The 18,147-nt window shown below is 39.3% G+C and overlaps 1 protein-coding gene across 1 annotated transcript in view; it reads left to right on the top strand.

Annotated features, from left to right (window-relative positions):
* Positions 1-11,680, top strand: part of LOC121729686 (diacylglycerol kinase eta) — a 192,761-nt gene extending 181,081 nt beyond the window's left edge. The window contains exons 13-23 of the mRNA XM_042118284.1: positions 18-125; positions 1,227-1,393; positions 1,681-2,979; positions 3,291-3,701; positions 4,230-4,404; positions 6,684-6,809; positions 7,899-8,002; positions 8,369-8,486; positions 8,722-8,877; positions 9,645-9,770; positions 10,229-11,680. Of these exons, the coding sequence (XP_041974218.1) occupies positions 18-125; positions 1,227-1,393; positions 1,681-2,979; positions 3,291-3,701; positions 4,230-4,404; positions 6,684-6,809; positions 7,899-8,002; positions 8,369-8,486; positions 8,722-8,877; positions 9,645-9,770; positions 10,229-10,510 (3,072 nt within the window). The 3' untranslated portion in view covers positions 10,511-11,680. The remainder of the gene's footprint in view (positions 1-17; positions 126-1,226; positions 1,394-1,680; positions 2,980-3,290; positions 3,702-4,229; positions 4,405-6,683; positions 6,810-7,898; positions 8,003-8,368; positions 8,487-8,721; positions 8,878-9,644; positions 9,771-10,228) is intronic.
* The last annotated feature ends 6,467 nt before the right edge of the window (positions 11,681-18,147 follow it).

Consider the following 18,147-nt stretch of genomic DNA (forward strand, 5'->3'; position numbering starts at 1 on the left):
TTTTTTTTTTGCTTCAGGAGCAGTTGAACTGGGCAGCGCGGGAGTGCGCGCTGGCGGGCCGCGCGGATAGCGTGCGGCGCGCGCTGCGCTCGCTCGTGCGTACGCTCACACTGCTCTACCCACAGGTATATAAACATGTTAGAGGGATCTGACAAATAAGTTAAAACCGTAAATGTAATGTCAATGTTTGGAGATAAAAAAAAATTACTTATTTGAAAAAATATAATTATTGTAAAAAAATTGAACTACTTTAAACACTAATAAAATTGTTTGTTTAAATACAAAAATATTTCTATCGCGTACTTGTGGATTTGTTAATTGAAATTTGATATTTCAATCTTCAAATACTTTCGTGCACCAGTTATCAATTAGGGTTGCTGAGGATTCCTCTTCCGCTTCCTCATAATGAGGAAGTTCCGCAATATTTTGGGTTCCTCAACCGTTCCCGCATTACGCAGACTTCAATGTCTGTCCGTCTGTCTGTCTGTCTCCAGGCTGTATCTCAAGAGTGGCTATAGCTAGCCTTCTGAAATTTTCACAGATTGTGAATTTTTGTTGCCGCTATAACAACAATTTATACTAAAAACAAAATTAAATTAATACTTACTCCCATACAACAAACTTGATTTTTTTGGTCTTTTTTGCTCGTAATCAATAATGGCAATAGGTACGCACTTGAAATTTTCACAAAGTACTTAATTGTAAGTGTACTTTAATGATTTATAATAATATTAAAATAAAATAAAAAATTAAGGGGGCTCCCATACAAAAAACACAATTTTTGGCCTATTTTTTCTCTATAACGGTTTACTCGGACTTGGCCGATTATTTTTGTGTGCATGTGTTGTGTATGTTACTGAGCTCCTCCTTAACTATTGGACCGATTTTGATGATTCTTTATTCCGTGTGTTTTGAGAATGGTTTAGATTTATAGTTTGGTCCACTGGAAAATGCCCTTTTAATTATTCTTTTGTGTAATGTATGTACCTAGCTATGTACAGACTGCACAAAGGCTTTTGGTTTGGGTCCGCTAGTATTTATAATTTTCTATCATCCCATTCCTCATCCGCTTCCTCATCCGCATCCTCTTCCTCATAATCACTTCCTCAAATACCCTATTATCAATAGCCATAACCAGTGATAAATCACAGCATGTACCGAATTCCTAAACGCTACACGTCCGAACTTTTTATTCACTGTTTTACCAATACTCTATCTGTCATAAGGGTGTGGCGCCAGACGCGGCGGTGGCGGAGGCGGGCGCGGAGGCGGACACGCTGAAGCTAGCGGCGAGTGCTGCGGGCGCGACGCTGCCCGTGCCGCGCGCCTTCGCCGACAGCCGCCGATCCTCCGCCGCGTCCGCCGTCTCTGCTGCGTCTATGCAGCCTGATAAGTATGATCATAGCTATAATATTATAGCTTATAATAAAATTAACAAGAAAATAATGTATGTACTATGAGAGAAGTTCATTCATGGACAGATGGCGGACGGTCGCTTTATAGCAAATCCAACCGACATAATATCACGACTTGACATAACTTGTCCAAATTACGGTACGCCAACTGCTTATGATTTATTAGAAATAAATATTATCCTAAAATTTTTGTAAATTCAATTCGAAAGTCAATTAAGTGCTTATCAACACTGAGTACGTCACTAATCAGTAACGCTTTCCCCAGCATTCCAGATGTAGATGAAGACATAGCTAAGTTAATAAGTACCAACCCGGACCAGAGCAGTTTGGGGGTGGAGAAGCGCGAGCTGAGCACGCCCGCGCCGCTCCTGTCCGTGTCCAACGTGTCCGACACCGGATCCTGCGGGACCCCGCGCCCCGACAGCACCCTCACCATCCCCAACCTCGTGGTCTCGGATAGCGATAAGCAATCGATACAGGGAGAAACCTACGAATCGGACCAATTGACCATAATAGACATCGACCGACCGTACACCGACGAGATCCACTTCCGCACGCTCGACGCCCCCCTATCCGGCGAGGGCACCCCTAGGAAACTGTCCAGCGTCGACCTCGAGGTGGCCGCCTCCAGCTCCGAGGGCTCCGACATCAGCGATGACTACAGCCTCGTCTCCGAGATCATCGACGCCAAGCCCGAGGACATCGAGGGAGGGATCGGCCACATCGACTCTCCCGAGCTCTCCGACACGTACGTCAACTCTGAGACTATACACGGCGAGTCCATGATGGACGACATCAGCTCCATGCTCGGCCAGGACGTGCTGATGGCGATGATGGGGAAGAATGGCGAGAACGAGACTTACACCGACGACACGACGTTATTCACGTCAGATACGGTATCGGATCTGCCGCTCGACAGCCGACATCCGAGCCTCGAGAGGAAGAGCGACGCGAAGTTTCGACACATGTCGAAGAGGAAAAAGCCTGTGGAAGCCGACGAAAAGTTTGGATATGAGAATCGCGTGTTCTACATCGAGAATGCGGCCAAGGCTGAAGAGCAGATCAGGTACTGCAGCCTCGCGCAGTTCGAGGAGGGCAGCGATATCGCCCGGAAATCCTTCAAGAAGCAGATGAGGAGGAGCATCAAACGACGGGTCGGGGACGAGACGAGCTTGAAGCAAGTTTTGACGAGAAAGGGGGAGGAGACAAAGGACAATGTTGTCGAAAGTCCAAAGCCCAATGAGATGAATGATATAGCGTCAGGTTTTCCACAAGTCTGTGTGGTGGTAGAACCTCCTTCGCCGTCGCATAGCGATGAGAAAAACAGCTTAAAGAACTTCCCGAGTCGCATGGCGTCGGTTCTCAGTGATATCTACGATCATAACACGGATACGCTAAGCGTTAGTACGCCGGAACCGACTTTCGGCGGCCGAGAGCGAAGACAATCAGATAATCCGAAGCTACTGGGATCCGATCCGGAGTACGGCCAGTTTCTGAGTTGTTCCCCCGCAGCCAGCAGACGAATATCGTGTGGCAGTCTGTTCAAACCTGGAGAACCTGATAAGTAAGTTGATTTTTTCATGTAGATACGAGTACAAGAGCAACATATTGGAACTATCTACTCTCTCACATGTCAACTGCTAAATATGAGCTATGTAATATGTTGCATCTCGCTCTATCTCTTTTCGATCGCTTTTTCGTGTTGCGTTGTAGCCTTTTTTGTCACAACGTTGATGGCTTACGCTGTGACAAAAAAGGCAACATACTTAAATGCGATGACATTGTAGCTGCTTTTTATATCATAATTCATACCCATAGACCGATGGAATTCAATAACAACCAAACGACAATACACTAATTCGTTTCCAATTTCAGGTTATCAACATCAGTGTCCTCAATATGGGGGGAAGGTGGCACGATTACCGGCAGTTCCAACAAATCAGATACCAGCGAACGCAACAAGAAGCTGCCCATCATTAACCCTCTAGTGACGTTACCAGCGTGGCCCCACGTGACTCAGGGTTTCATCAGCCAATGCCTTCTCGCCAACGCCGACGCGCTCTGTGCAGCAGTAAGCCCCCTTATGGATCCTGATGATACGCTCCTAGAAGGATTCTACGAGAGAGCCGTCATGAACAACTACTTTGGCATCGGCATCGATGCGAAGATAACCCTGGACTTCCATAACAAGAGGGAGGAGCATCCGGAGAAGTGCAGATCTAGGGCGCGGAACTACATGTGGTATGGAGTTCTCGGGTCCAAAGAGTGGGTGAATCGGACGTACAGGTAAATCAAATTTGTGTACAGAAGTTGATCCATAGGCAGATGGGGAACCTACGTAATTTGGTTGCGCTCTGTCAAACCCAGCCGACAGATCACAATTAACATTGAATTAACATGATCCGACCAAATGACGTGGGTCTGTCCTATGAATTATTATTTTTACTCGATGGTATATTCAAAATATTGTAAATGCAAAAGTGAGGGTTTCTTTCCTTACCTCTTCATAGCTTAAATGAAGAGTGATAACTTCGAGTTCAAGAAAAGGACACAAGATAGTTTTTGTTACGAAAAGAATTTCGACCTCTAAACATTATTAAATGTAGGATGTGTTCAACATTTACCGCTATTTAAGTAAACATAAACGCTTACAAATTTATAGCAAACCAATTTTTTCTACCTTACCTACCTACCTAACTTCCTTGGTACCTTGCACACGTTTTTTATTCAGCCATTTAAGAATACAATACAATTCATGTAGATATAGTCCTTCCGTATTTTTTTCTAAGTTCTTAAAGACTTTTTACACTTCAGGCACCTGGGTCAACGCGTGCAGCTGGAGTGCGACGGTCAGAGGATCCCATTACCGGAACTGCAAGGCATAGTGGTGCTGAACATACCCTCCTTCATGGGCGGCACCAACTTTTGGGGCGGGACCAGAGGCGATGATCTGTTCCTGGCACCGTCCTTTGACGATCGGGTTCTTGAGGTGGGTATTGTTGTAGGTAATAGATAAAATGATTGTATTGATTGCTATGTACAGAAATGCCAGATCAGCATGGTCTAATGAGAAAAACCGGCCAAGTGCGAGTTGGACTCGCCCATGGAGGGTTTCGCAGCAGCAATAAGGTTTATTTTTATGAAATTAAAAGGTTTTTGATTTATTTTTCTAATTCAAATGTTGATTTAATGAAAGTTAAATTAACCCGGCGACAATGACGCCGGGTCATATTGACCCGAGCCATGCTTAATTGGATATATTTTGTCTTTGCGCCAATCGAATGTTTTCCAATCTTCCTATAGCTGGAGATACATGCACAGCATGTCCAATGTTTATAATTATATTACGCTAGAGCATGATTACATCTTGTGATAGTAGTTCTATAACTCTGAATGAGCAAGTAGAAGACTGATTTCATTTTATTTTCACGTTAGTAAGTTAAAACAACCTTTCTTTAAATTCATCAGCAAATTTTTTCCTTCAAAGGTAAGAAAATTTTGCAAAAATATAAAATTAACGTACACGTTAAGTTCTCAAGGTTGATTTTGCATCTGCCGTGAAGAAAGCCAATTGTAAAAATATTTCTTTCATAACACAGGGTTTTCTTTTTAAATTTTATGCATAATTAAAGTCCCATTTTTAAAAAAATAATAAACAAAATTGTGGTAGCTTACTTAATTTAATTAAAAATGTATCTACAAAGTTCGAGTCAACATGACCCGACGTCGTAGTCCATGTAATTATTTTCACGTCATTGACGCCGGGTTAAGGTTTACCATTTATGACGTATAAAAGAAACTACTTGCTAGATCTCGTTCAAACCAATTTTCGTTGGTAGTTTTTATAGTAATGTACATCATATATTTATTTAGACTTATCATGCCCCTACTTTAGAAGTTAGAGGGGGGGACACATTTTACCACTTTGGAAGAGTCTCTCTCGCAAACTATTCAGGTTAGAAAAAAAATGTGTTAGAAACCTCAATATGATTTTAAAGACCTATGCATAGATACCCCACACGCATAGGTTAAATGAAAAAAAATTTTTTTTGTTTCAGTTGTACCTATGGAGACCCCTAAAATTTTTCATATTTTTTTAATTTTTGTATCAATATCTTAATGCGGTTCACAGACTACATCTACTTACCAAGTTTACCTACCAGTGTGGAGGTAATAGGAATTATTTAAAGACTGATTTCCCGTGACCGTTTATTGTAGGTGAGTTACAATTTTGCGAGCTTAAAGCGAAGTGTCTTCCTAGTTACAAAAAGATGACTATTTATATAAAGTTGATGTTTAGTCATTCCTGTACAAATTGGGAATGGTGTCGCGGCCTAAAATCCTAGAGACCTAGATGATGCAACCATGAGTGACAAATAATGATTTGTTAACTATATTATAACTTAATATAAAATATACAATATGTAGGCACACAAGTTTCAATAGTATCTCTTATAGTTTCGGAGAAAAGTGGCTGTGACATACGGACGGACAGACAGACATGACGAATCTATAAGGGTTCATTTTTACACTACATTTTTATGCAATATTTTGTTGCTAGGTACTTTTGAAACACCATAAGATTGCTCCAGATTATAATATCAGCTTGTATTATCAGAGAAATGATTCATTCATGTTCAATGTTAAAGCGAAAACGGAAAGGGACGTCACTTTTGTCATTTTGTCATTGAATGTCTATCGAATAATCGGCTTTATTTGAACGTGGGTGACATTGACGGGAGCGCTGCTGGTAAAGGAGAACTGTCAAACATATGTCAATAATTACGTTTTTCTATGATAAAAGCGTTTAGTTCCTTTTCTCGCCACGTCCAAATAAAGCCTTGTCGAACTGTACTGCCAAAACTGGAGTGACGTCGCTTGCTTGCTTGAAACATATTCCGTTCCACGGTAAATTAAATTCCTAATTCAAAACATATTATTAATTATTATTATTAAGGTATCGATATTACCATGCTATTATGGTGGTAGGCCCCAGTAGCATCAACGTTCAGAAAGTGTTTGAAAAAACTTATACTGAATAAAATTTTTTGACTTTGACTTTATGTTTAAATCGTTACAAAAAAAATGAAATATTTATTAATCTTTAAAGGGCCCATTCACGGAAGGAGTGCACGGCAGTCCTGCAGTGAATGGGTGTTGCCGGAAACACCGAGTGTGAACCAATCAGTGAGGCCCATTCACTGCAGGCTGCCATGCAGTCCTGCCGTGAATGGGCCTTTTTATTCGGTTCTCTTTATTCGGTTCCAGGTGGTTGCGGTATTCGGTTCGGCGCAGATGGCGGCGTCGCGGCTCATCAACCTGCAGAAACACCGCATCGCGCAGTGCCGCGCCGTGCAGATCAACATACTCGGCTCCGAGGGCGTGCCCGTGCAGGTAGAGATTCAGCTCTGGGTTTATCTAATAATAACTCCCACACCGGTTTCGGTGATGGTGGCCGATTTCATTAAAACCAGGCCAGTTACGCAGGAGTAATTTTTATAGTGCCCAAGTGTATGCGCAGTACACAAGAGCACTCTCTATTTCTTTTACTCTCGTAACCCAGTGGGACGACTGGCGAGAGAACAGGGGCAGGACCGACTATTTACATGCATGCATGACAATCGGGTGATCAGCTTGCATTGTCCTAACCAAACTTGGAAATAATATGTTTCCATCGCAGAAATCCAACTCAAGACCTCAAGAGCCACGATCTAAACTACTGGACCACGGAGGCGTTATGGATTTATGTATAGGCAGTATAGGCCAGGGCCTATGGGCGGCAGCGTCCTATGGCGTCCTAGGATGGCGCAGAGTTTACAGGGGTGGCAAAATAAAAGTTGCCTATACTCATAAAAATATAAGTCCGGCCCTATCTTTATTCTCGTTACTTGAATCTCGGATCCACTCCCAGGCTATCCTGCTCGCGAGCTAAGCGCTTGTGGATGCATAATGCATATGCAGGCGTGGCGACAACTTGATGGCTAAGGTTCGAGGGCAACTTACAGACATTGTCTGTTTAGGACAAGCAGCCAATTTCTTAAACACGTCAATTAAAAGACCTCAGATTAGACTTATAGCATAGAGATAACGTGAATAGCATTGTAATAGATACAGGTTTTTTTTTTTCATGGTACGTAAATTATTTGATTTTGACTTGAACTTTACTTTTGGTATAGGTACATTACCCGTGAAAGATTTGGTGGCCCAATATGTATCTAACATTAATTAGTATCTGTACCCTTCCGCTTCATGGTCTAATTTGACGAATATGCCTTTCTTCCGTCTAACGATACATAGTTTTAAAAAACAAATAAACACGCTTTAAAAAAAAATAACAAATTATTTTTTAAGTTTTAAAAAGTTGTTTCGAATCAATTAGACTAGGAGTCTGGAGATAGGTAAAAACGTGCTCAAAGATTCAATTACATACATACAGCCCAAGCTAATAAAAGCGTGAAAAAGAAACTTTTCTCTCGTGCGCAGGTGGACGGCGAGGCGTGGCTGCAGCCGCCGGGCTGCGTCCGTATCATACACAAGAACCGCGCGCAGATGCTGTGCCGCTCCCGCGCGCTAGAGACCAGCCTCAGGTGAGTTATTAAACCCAGTACTTTCAGATAACTTGGGAGGGTACTTGTTACAAATCATACATACCTAATTATATTATTTGTATTATTAAAATACGATACAATATACAGCAAAATAGGAGGCAAACCAACAAACGGATCGCCTCGTAGACAACAATTTCCATTTTAGCAATACCAGAGAAGTCGGTAGCTGTATAAAAAAATACGAGGAATACTATTTAAAGTATTTTTGCCGTTTGCTGTACAAATTCTAAAATATAGATATACTTTTGTTATACCATTTGCCCTCCCTCCTATGGACGGGCAAGAGGCCTCTGAGACTAATGAAATAACAAGCCCATCACAACCTAACTCTGTCAGCGGTTGTAGGACATGGGACGAGAAGCAGCAGCAGCGGGTGCAGGCGGGACCGACGCGCGCGCTGTCCCCGCCCGAGGCCGGACACCTGCTCGCCTTGCTCGACGACGTCAACACCATCGTCAAACACGTAAGATAATATATTTACTAATAATATAAATGCGACAGTGTGACTCCCGGTTACTTCTTCACGCGTCAATGGCTGGACTGATTCAGGTGAAGTTTGGTGTGGAAATACTTTGAGACACGTGAAAGGACGTAGGACAGTTTTTATCCCAAACGAATTTCGGTGCAACGGAGTCTTGTCCGTCATCTAGTTCACTGCGAAACGAATCTTCATCTTAAGGTTAACTTAACGCTTCCAGGTGAAGCTGACCTGTATCAGCGAGAGTAGCACGTCAGCTCGCATATCCAACGCGCTGTCTATCGCGCGGCGCGTGGCGGCGCAGGCGGACGCGCTGCAGGACGCCGAGGGCCGCCTGCTGCCGCCGCCTCAGCTGCGACGACTGCTTGCTACATTGGTAAACTAACCTAACCTTACTTTTTTTTTGGAACGAAGTTCCTTATTGCGCGTTGCGAAAGGGGGCTAGACAGAAAAAATTAAGACGAAAAGTTGTAACGACACAAAAATGTCGTAAACGGCTTACAACTATAGCAAAAATGCTATACTAATTAGTTGTAAACAGTGCGGTAGCGCGTGTTTCTCTCTCTGTCTCTCTTTTTACTGTATACAGGTTTTTTGTACACAAGAAATAATAAACTGTACCTTCGTTCCATCCGGGTGTCCCTTGACACCTCTCAAGTTTTTTGATGCGCAGGAGAAACCCTTTATGGGTGCCCCGGGTTGGGGATGTGCCTCAGTTAGCTGAAGCACCCCGGGGGTATGTGGGACTCCCGACGAGAAGCGCCGGGCTCACCCACTAAAACCACCTGCAGTTTGCCTTCAGCCTCAGATGTCCTGGATCTGTATAACACATTACACAGGACTCAACCTAACCTAACCTAACTTTCTTCATTAATGAAAATCATGAAAATCTTTCGACCGAGCGAGGTTGTATGTCAAACGGAAGCCCACTAACGTCATTTCAGACGGCTGTGTATGGCTTGCTGATCTCAGGTACATCCATAGTGCGATGCAGGATAGTGCACTGTCTGGTCAGCTACATTTTCATTGACAGACTTCGAAATACGAAGCGCTGCGCTAAAAGACGCCTCGTTATGCTGTTATTTCTGAGCGCAAGGATATACCTTAATCATTGTATCAATCTTTCTAAATATTCCTCCTCAGGTGGAAAGCTGTCACGAGCTGTTGGACACTGGTGCTGGCAGTGCAGGCGGCTTGGCCACCGCATTGCGAGTTGCACTCGCGCGCTGCGAGCTAAGAGATGGATTCGCGTATATCAATGCGGATGAGGTAAATACTTTGTGTTACAACATTTTATTTATTTGTGTTAGGTGCATTTACTACTTACAATTTACATGGCAGTAAATGGACGCTCCTACTATCTAAACTTGTAAACTTATTAGATGCATCAAGAATTGGACTTTTAAAACGAAATAAGTTGAACTCAAAACTTACACTCAGCACAAGATTCGCCGAGTAGCTTAGTAATTAAGCGATTATTATCGAATTAATAAGTCGGTATCTAAATATTTCAAAGAATTTTGATATTAGATAAATTAGATGATTCTTAATGATTCTTAAATGTTTTAATTTAAAACTAACTTATAATCGTCTACCCTCCAAACCACCCCAGCCTTAGAGTAACATTAACTGGTATCGACATCAATACACCTTACACCATAACTAGTAAACCCCACCTGGCCAACTTAGCGACATCTAGACCCCACCCTAACCTGGTTGTACCATAGGTGCCGAAGAAAGCGGGAAGTCGGTGGTTACGCGGACGCCGAAGCATGTCGGAAGAGGGAACTGCTGGTACATCCGCCGCGAAGGTCCGATCCTGGGGCATATCTGAAGTCCAGGCTTGGCTAGAAACTCTCGACCTTGGGGAGTATTCCGAAGCCTTCGCGCGTCATGATGTGACCGGCCGGGAGCTGCTGTCGCTAGCGAGGAGGGACCTTCGAGACCTGGGAATAACCAAGGTTGGCCACGTCAAAAGGATTCTCCAGGGGGTGAAAGACCTGCAGTGACGTCGACGCGGCCGCTCCGAGGGGAACGGCCTCGTGTGAATGGATAACGGACCAGGGGTATAGCAGATACAGAACTTAACGGAAGTAGTTAGAGTTAAGACAGGAGTGACGTCATCAGTGCAATGTTACTTTGTAAGTTGATACGCGTACGTACCGAAAGCCATTTAGCCACACTCAGCCATGTAACGATGACTTAAACGACTACGAATATATAAAAGTAAGTATTGAGTTTGTGTCAAAATCGTCATGAAACTAAAGTTGAGTAATTTTTAATATCTCTGAGTGCAGCGGTACTTCATTGGCAAATCAACATGGCATTAGCGTCACTATAAACATGATCCACTAATTTGGTAGTGTTATCTGCTATAAAACAGCTTTCTATACCCCTGGTCGTGTTTAACACTCGATTTTAAATGTGGGACGTGTCAGTAATGGGGTGCTCTACCTTGTTAGTCTTTTGACCAATTTTCTTTTTCGTTTCTATCTTAGACGATTATATCTTTTGACGTTCCAGAACGCATTGTCTCAAGCAATATCTGTATAGTTTTAAATAATAGTATAAGTTACGTGTTATATAAAAGCCCCTTTCTATTTTAAGGCCGTAGAGTTTGCCCGACTTCTGAATAAAGTTTAAGTTTTTGAGGAATCTTTTCTCGTAGCCGTAGGTAAATATTATAGGTAATATTTTAAATTCCAAGTTTTATTAGACTATTTGCATTGCTACTTTTGCTTCTATATCCATCGCATAGAGAAATTTAATCCATCGCCATATTTTAACTTACGATGACAGTTGCTGGCGGCCATGTTTGTCTTTTTAAATATTTCTCTAGTCTATGACAATTCTAGTGTTGTACCTGTACATCGCACAGACATCGATATTCTACCTCTTTCCGATTTATGTTCCTCCAAATCAACGAACTTTTAAAACGTTTCTATTTTTAAATCCAACGCATTAGTAAGAGTTTTACCACAATATTTTCGCTATTATCAATAAACTCGCTAAAATTATCCTACTCGAACGAATTTACATAGATATGCATAATGTTTAAAGTTTGACATGTCCAATTTTACGTATAGCTTAATGTACACGTTGTACAAAAAATAGTTTCTAGTCTCTATCTTATTCAATAATAATTTACTAAATAAGCACCCGAATTAATATTACACGAAATAGTATCTATTTGTAAATAATATTGTAATATTTAAACCTGTGTATTTTACGTAGAATAAAACTTTGTTGACGTAGAACCAGTCTTATTAAATAAATAGACCTGATTTTAGTCTTTGCAACCGAATTATTACAAGTCTATAAGCATTCTTTTAAGCATTGCATTTTGCTTACTTGTTCAACCAACATTGTTCCGTTTTGAATGTAGGTAGTACGTTATATATCAAAATATTATCTTAAGTCATTAGTTACTACAATTAAAAGGGGCTTTTATAGCTGTCTAGTGTCTACTAGTCACTTTCAACGTATCGATTTTGAAATTTCCGATTATAATATCCGAGTATTGTAATTCGAAATCAAAGATCGACTCTAGTAACCCAAAGACAATTAGCTGGTGTCTTAATTTTAATACAATATTCTAAAAAAACTAAGCAATTTCATAACGTTTTTGAATATGGAACGATTAGATGTTGTTGTTTTATAATCGTTTAATGAAATGTGATCTCTTATATTTAATCTGTAGTTATATTGCGACCGCGCGGCCCGGCAGGGTGATTACCATGTGACAGGTAAGAAAAAGGTGTCTGACAGCAGATATTGCACAATATCTACTTGCCGCCTGGCGAAAAATTCGTATACAAAATTTTTGACAGACAACAGGTATTAAATCTAACTATTATGTAAAGTCCGCTGTACACATTGGGCCAACGTTGGCCCAATGCGCTGGCTTCATGAGTTGGCCCAATGAGTACGACGGGCTGAATGGCTGCAGTATCTTGTGTCGAACTCCTGCAGTCTCAGCATATTAACATTAGAAACAGGAGAGAATGGACATAGTGACAAAATGACGGATTACCTTTGTCAGTCTGTCACTTTGTCTATTTTTCCGTGAAAAAAATCCGTTTCAATGTTGACCATGCTAAGCCTGCTGTTTCTTACCTGTCGTTATCCTGCAGGAGTCGTCCTCGGTGTCGTGTGTTGCAGTTTTGCAACTCCTGGGGTGAGCGCGGTCGCCCTTCCTTAAGGATCTGCCTTATAAGTGTTTTTATAAATGTACCTCCGGCGAGTTATCTCTATTTACACTCGTGCGCGTACGAAAGTCGTGTGTTTTCACTTGTACTTATACATTGTACTTAGTCCTCTATATATAAATTTGTTGTAACTTGTGATAGGTAATGTATAGTTTGAGAGAACGACTCTAACTTTTGACGTTACTTATCACAAAAAAATAAAAATATATATTATTATATATCTATACCAAAAGATCTGTCGCGTATGCGATGTAATGCCTTAGAAAATTTAGTATAAACAGCGTATATCCCACGTCACGATACCCCTAGACATACTAATAAAATGGTTCTGAAGACCATTTGTAATACAAACATCCAAATTGTGGTATGGCTTGAGTAAAGTGAGACTATAGCCCCTAGCCAAGACGTTTATCGTTTCTTTATTGAATTGTCATGACATTGACATGAGTCGAACGACAACTTCATATTCTCTAACGCTTATGTCAATAGGCATGACGATTATTTTTTTTCTTGTTGGTAAGTGAAGGACCATTCAAATATAGAAATATCGGTAAAAAAATTACTCAGATAGCTTAAATACTCTCAAAGATATCACAATTCAAAACTCACATAAAATAGACCTTCCCAAAACGCTCCATACAAAATGTCAGCTAACTGTGACGTCACGCCTAGCTAGTTTGTTCGATAGCTATGTTAAATATTGCGTTTATGAAAGTGGTTTCATAAGAAAAATTGTTATAAATTGCATAACTTATGGAATTAAACCAAAATTAAAGAATTTTATTAATAAAAATCGACTTGAATATCCAACTTTGAAGGCTCATAACAAAAAAAATACATAAGTTATGAAGCTGAAATATTGGGAATACCTATTTTTTATCGCTATGTCTTTATTTTAATTAAAAAATCAGCTAATCTTTGACCTTGTCGTCATTCCTATTCTATACATTTTTGATTCTACAAAGAAGAGATAAAGAAAACGACTTGGCTAGGGGCTGAGGTCTCAGTCATAGTACGTGACGTCTCGAAATTAAGGCCTGATACACAAACGGCGGTTTAAAACTGAAGTTTGAAACCGTGTATATAGTTGTTTTATGTCAAATTTGGTTTGACCTTTAATTTTTGGCATAAAGCAACTATCTACACGGTTTCAAACTTCAGTTTTAAGCCGTGTATCAGGCCTTTCAACCATACCGTGAATTGAATATTTGAATTTCTTAAATCCCCATTTTGCCGACGCCTGTTAAAGTTTCTCGTCGATTAAAAAATCATGACGTTTCTCTTATTTTTCTTGTAAGGGAGATCGCAGACGGCACACTTTTTGTGTGATCGAGTCTGCGGCGCACATACAGTCGGCATGGCCGCGCCATAAGTGTAATAGAGTGCATGATTTCTTGATAATATTAGCACTAACAGGTTTTGGCAAATTTGCGTGTAACCCTTCTGATTTTCTATCGTAACTTCTTTTTTAAGAAACCCCTTTGTGGATTGTGGAAGTATGCAAGATTCGTTAAAAATGTAAGTAAGTAATTGTAAAATATAATGTTATGAAACTAACTTTTATTAATATTCAGTTCGAGATATATTATCTCCTAATGTTGTAATAATATTTGTGTAATGAGTGTCTGGAAACATTTGATTAGACAGTTTTTATTCAAATTCAAATTGTTATTGTGTAGTCTTGAAATGCATAAACCAATATATTTTAAAAAATTAAAAAATCTATTTTCAATTTACTTTTAATCTTGCAATAAAAATATTTTATTTTGTTATCGATATTTTTTGGTGACAACACTATTTTTTCACTTTAACCACTGTCCACAGTTCCACACTCCACTGCACAAAATATCAATTTCATAATTGATATGAACTTGTGGTTACATGACTTTCATACGGTTTTACTTTTTAAATTTTTATTTTTTGTACACCAAAAGGTACAAATCGAAAACCAAAACGTAAAAAAGCAATTACCAACTACACAACGTATAATAAAGGTTTTTTAAACAAACTTTTTATAATTCTATTTCAGGTTTGGAGCCATGGAAGAAAGATAAAACTAAAAAATCGGCCAAGTGCGAGTCAAACTCGCGCACGAAGGGTTCCGTACCGTTAGGGGTTAAGGGGGGTTCCTATACAAAAAACACAATTTTTACCTATTTTTGCTTTAAGTATACCTTAAAGCAAAAATAGGTAAAAATTGTGTTTTTTGTATAGGAACCCCCCTTTAATATTTATTTTATTATTATTATTAAATTATTAAAGTACTTATAGGTATTATAAATGTATATTTAAGGATTTTTCGAAAATTTCAAGTGCCTAGCTGCAGTTACGAGCAAAAGCAAAAGGACAAAAAATCACATTTCTTATATGGGAGCTCCTAAGGAAACATTAACTTTATTTAGTTTTTAGTATTTTTTGATGTAGCGGCAACAGATATTATACACAATCTGTAAAAATTTTAGAAGTCTAGCTATAGCGGTTCCTGAGTTACAGCCTGGAGATAGACAGACAGACGGACAGACAACGAAGTCTTAGTAATAGGGTCCCGTTTTTACCTTTTGGGTACGGAACCCTAAAAAATGTTTATCCTTCTTCCATGTTAGGCATCCATTACACGCTCATGCAAGCGCCAGTCAATTCCGTCAATCATGAATTACGTTTGACTGATGGTGACTGATGGACTGACGAATGGTATTAGACAGTCACTCAATTCTCTTCAGTTTTATGTCAGTCGAAGCCAAAATCTTCAAAGGTATACGTTTCTAACTTTTTTCCTATTTTGTCAGAATTCGTGACTGATGGTTGCTTATAGCAAAAATCAAGATATCCAGATTTTAGTCAATCAACTTCATGCAACCGTCTTTCACGCTCTTACACGGTAAGTTATCCATCAGTTACAGCCATGACTGTGGTAAAACTGACAGCAAAACCTACCGTGTAATGGATGCCTTAGACAAACCTACTATATAACTACATTAAACATCAGATGGCTGTCTGGTTTAATTTAGAGCAATAATTATATTTGCTTTAATAAATGCGTTAAAACTTTCTTCTCAGTACGTTTATCGAAGCTTTAAAGTAAATTGATTTAAAGGGCAATAATAATTTATTATTAATTCATGTCTCTATCGGACATCGGTACAACGGCGAAAAGATTAAAGACGGAAAGGGTTTTCCAACGTTTAGGTATTTTTACCGTGGATACATATCAGAGCGAAGTAGGTAACGAGCTAATAAAATTGTTTGAGCTGTTGTTATCGATATTTATATCATACCTACCAATTATAGTTTTTTTTTTTAACTTTGACATAAAACTTTACCGTTTACGAAAAAGTGTACGGTACCTACTTACTTTCTTTTAATTTACTTGCGTACATACTTAATTATTTGCTCAAGAATTAAATGTTAATTATTTTAGAAGTACATAATTAAGTTAGATTTAATTTATTACGTTTATTAATTATAGAAACTTGCATTTACGAATTACTTATGATATTGTAATTTTTTAGTTTTTGTTAAAAGTAAGTAGCTATTTAATTTACAAACTATTACGTTTAACGTCTAACGACAATTTCATTTGTTTTATTAGATCAATAAATAAGTATGTAGGTAATTAACTTTTTGACGTTAACAATATGAATGTTCCGTTTCAATTTTAATTCTGCTTTTGTAAATATCCATTTTTTCATTGATTCAAAAAACACTTGTTTTATATTACATAGGTACCTACTGTCTCAGCTATTGGTCGACCTACCAATCACTAGTATCTAATGGGTGGGTTGCACCAACTTACTTTAACTATAACTGTAACTTTAACTACAATTAATGTCAAACCTTTGGTTTAAATAAAAAATGGACGCTATTAAGACGCCATATTTAACCATAACCATAGAGCTCGACAAGGCTTTAAATGCACGTGGCGAAAAAAGGAACTAACGCTGTCATCATACAAAAACGCCATTTTTGACAGTTCAGTTATAGTTCTAGTCTTTAGTGGGCGGGGGCGCTACTGGTAAAGACCAGCAGCGCCACCGCCCACGTTCTTATAAAGCCTTGTCGGACCAGCAACGTCTTCTGTCAAATTCTGCGGTCAAAGTTAAGGTTAAAGTTAAATTAGCCTTAACTATAACCATAACTTTGACCATAACTTCAACTTTTACCACGTCTCTGGTGCAACCCAACCTTAGACTCGCCAATATTAAATAGCACATTTTGCAGTTACTCCATTCGCCCGCACAAGAAAACTTACTTGACTATCAGGTAGTAATGATTCCAATTTCCAACTAATATTCTACTAATATTATACAAAGATTCAAAACAGCATAATTGTAAGAACGAAATTTTACAATAAATCAAATTTCAATTGTATAATATTAACAAAAAAAATGTTTAATATGTAACTTGTTACTTAAACAGGTGTAACAAAATTAATTAAGTGATAATACTTTAGTTAAAAGTATTATCACGTCTTAGTTTTGTAACATCCTGTAGAAATGGACTTAAGTATTGTACTTATTTATAAATTGCCAGTGCAATAAGCCAAAACATGCGAAAAAAATTACGCTTTGTGATGTTTGAAAATGGAATGTATTTTTCTCATTTATATTTCTCTAAATTATTATACTTTTTAGGATGTCCAAAAAGAATATAATCACTACGTTAAGGATGTCTGGGATGACTATGTTCGCGGGAATCATATTTTACTGAATAATGTATTTTTCTCTCAATTTATATTTGGGAATTCAATAAAATATACTGTTAATCATATTGTCGTGTTTTATTATAAATTACATTGCACACTACCACCGTATAAAACGCCATCAACTCCGTAGCGCCGAGAATCGTTTATCGCGCGGAAACCGTATATTTTTCCACGGTAAAAACTATCTATGCCCATCTCCTTTCCCGTCTCTTAAGTGTCTAAACACACCATGCCGAAGTTCCGCGGTGGAAATTCCGCATGATAACGTCAGCAATGTCAAACGCATACAATCCCCGCGTTCCACTTAGCATTAAAACGATCAAAACGCTAAAAATAGGAGGCATTTTGAGCGTTTTGATCGTATTTAACGCTAAATGGAACGCGGGGAATATAACACGACGTAATTTCGGCATGGTTTGTCATCGGTAATTTAATAGATACCTACATTGCAGGCGGAATCAAGCCGAACTTCCGCCGCGGAACTTCGGCATGGTGTATTTAGACACTAACGGCCGTTCCCAATATTTGATCTATGTCTGGTTTTGCCCTACTAGAGATAGGAATAGCTCACAATTGAAGGAATAGCTCACAATTGACATAAAATATATGTCTCTAATGTCTAAGCTATTAGTAGGGCAAAACTAGAGATAGATCAAATATTGGGAACGGCCGTTAAAGTATCTCGATACTCCATAGCAAACGTCATTTAAAACGGTTCAGCGTGCATTTCAACGTG

The sequence above is a fragment of the Aricia agestis genome, chromosome 8 (genome assembly GCF_905147365.1).
Source record: "Aricia agestis chromosome 8, ilAriAges1.1, whole genome shotgun sequence".
Classification (NCBI taxonomy): Eukaryota; Metazoa; Arthropoda; class Insecta; order Lepidoptera; family Lycaenidae; genus Aricia; species Aricia agestis.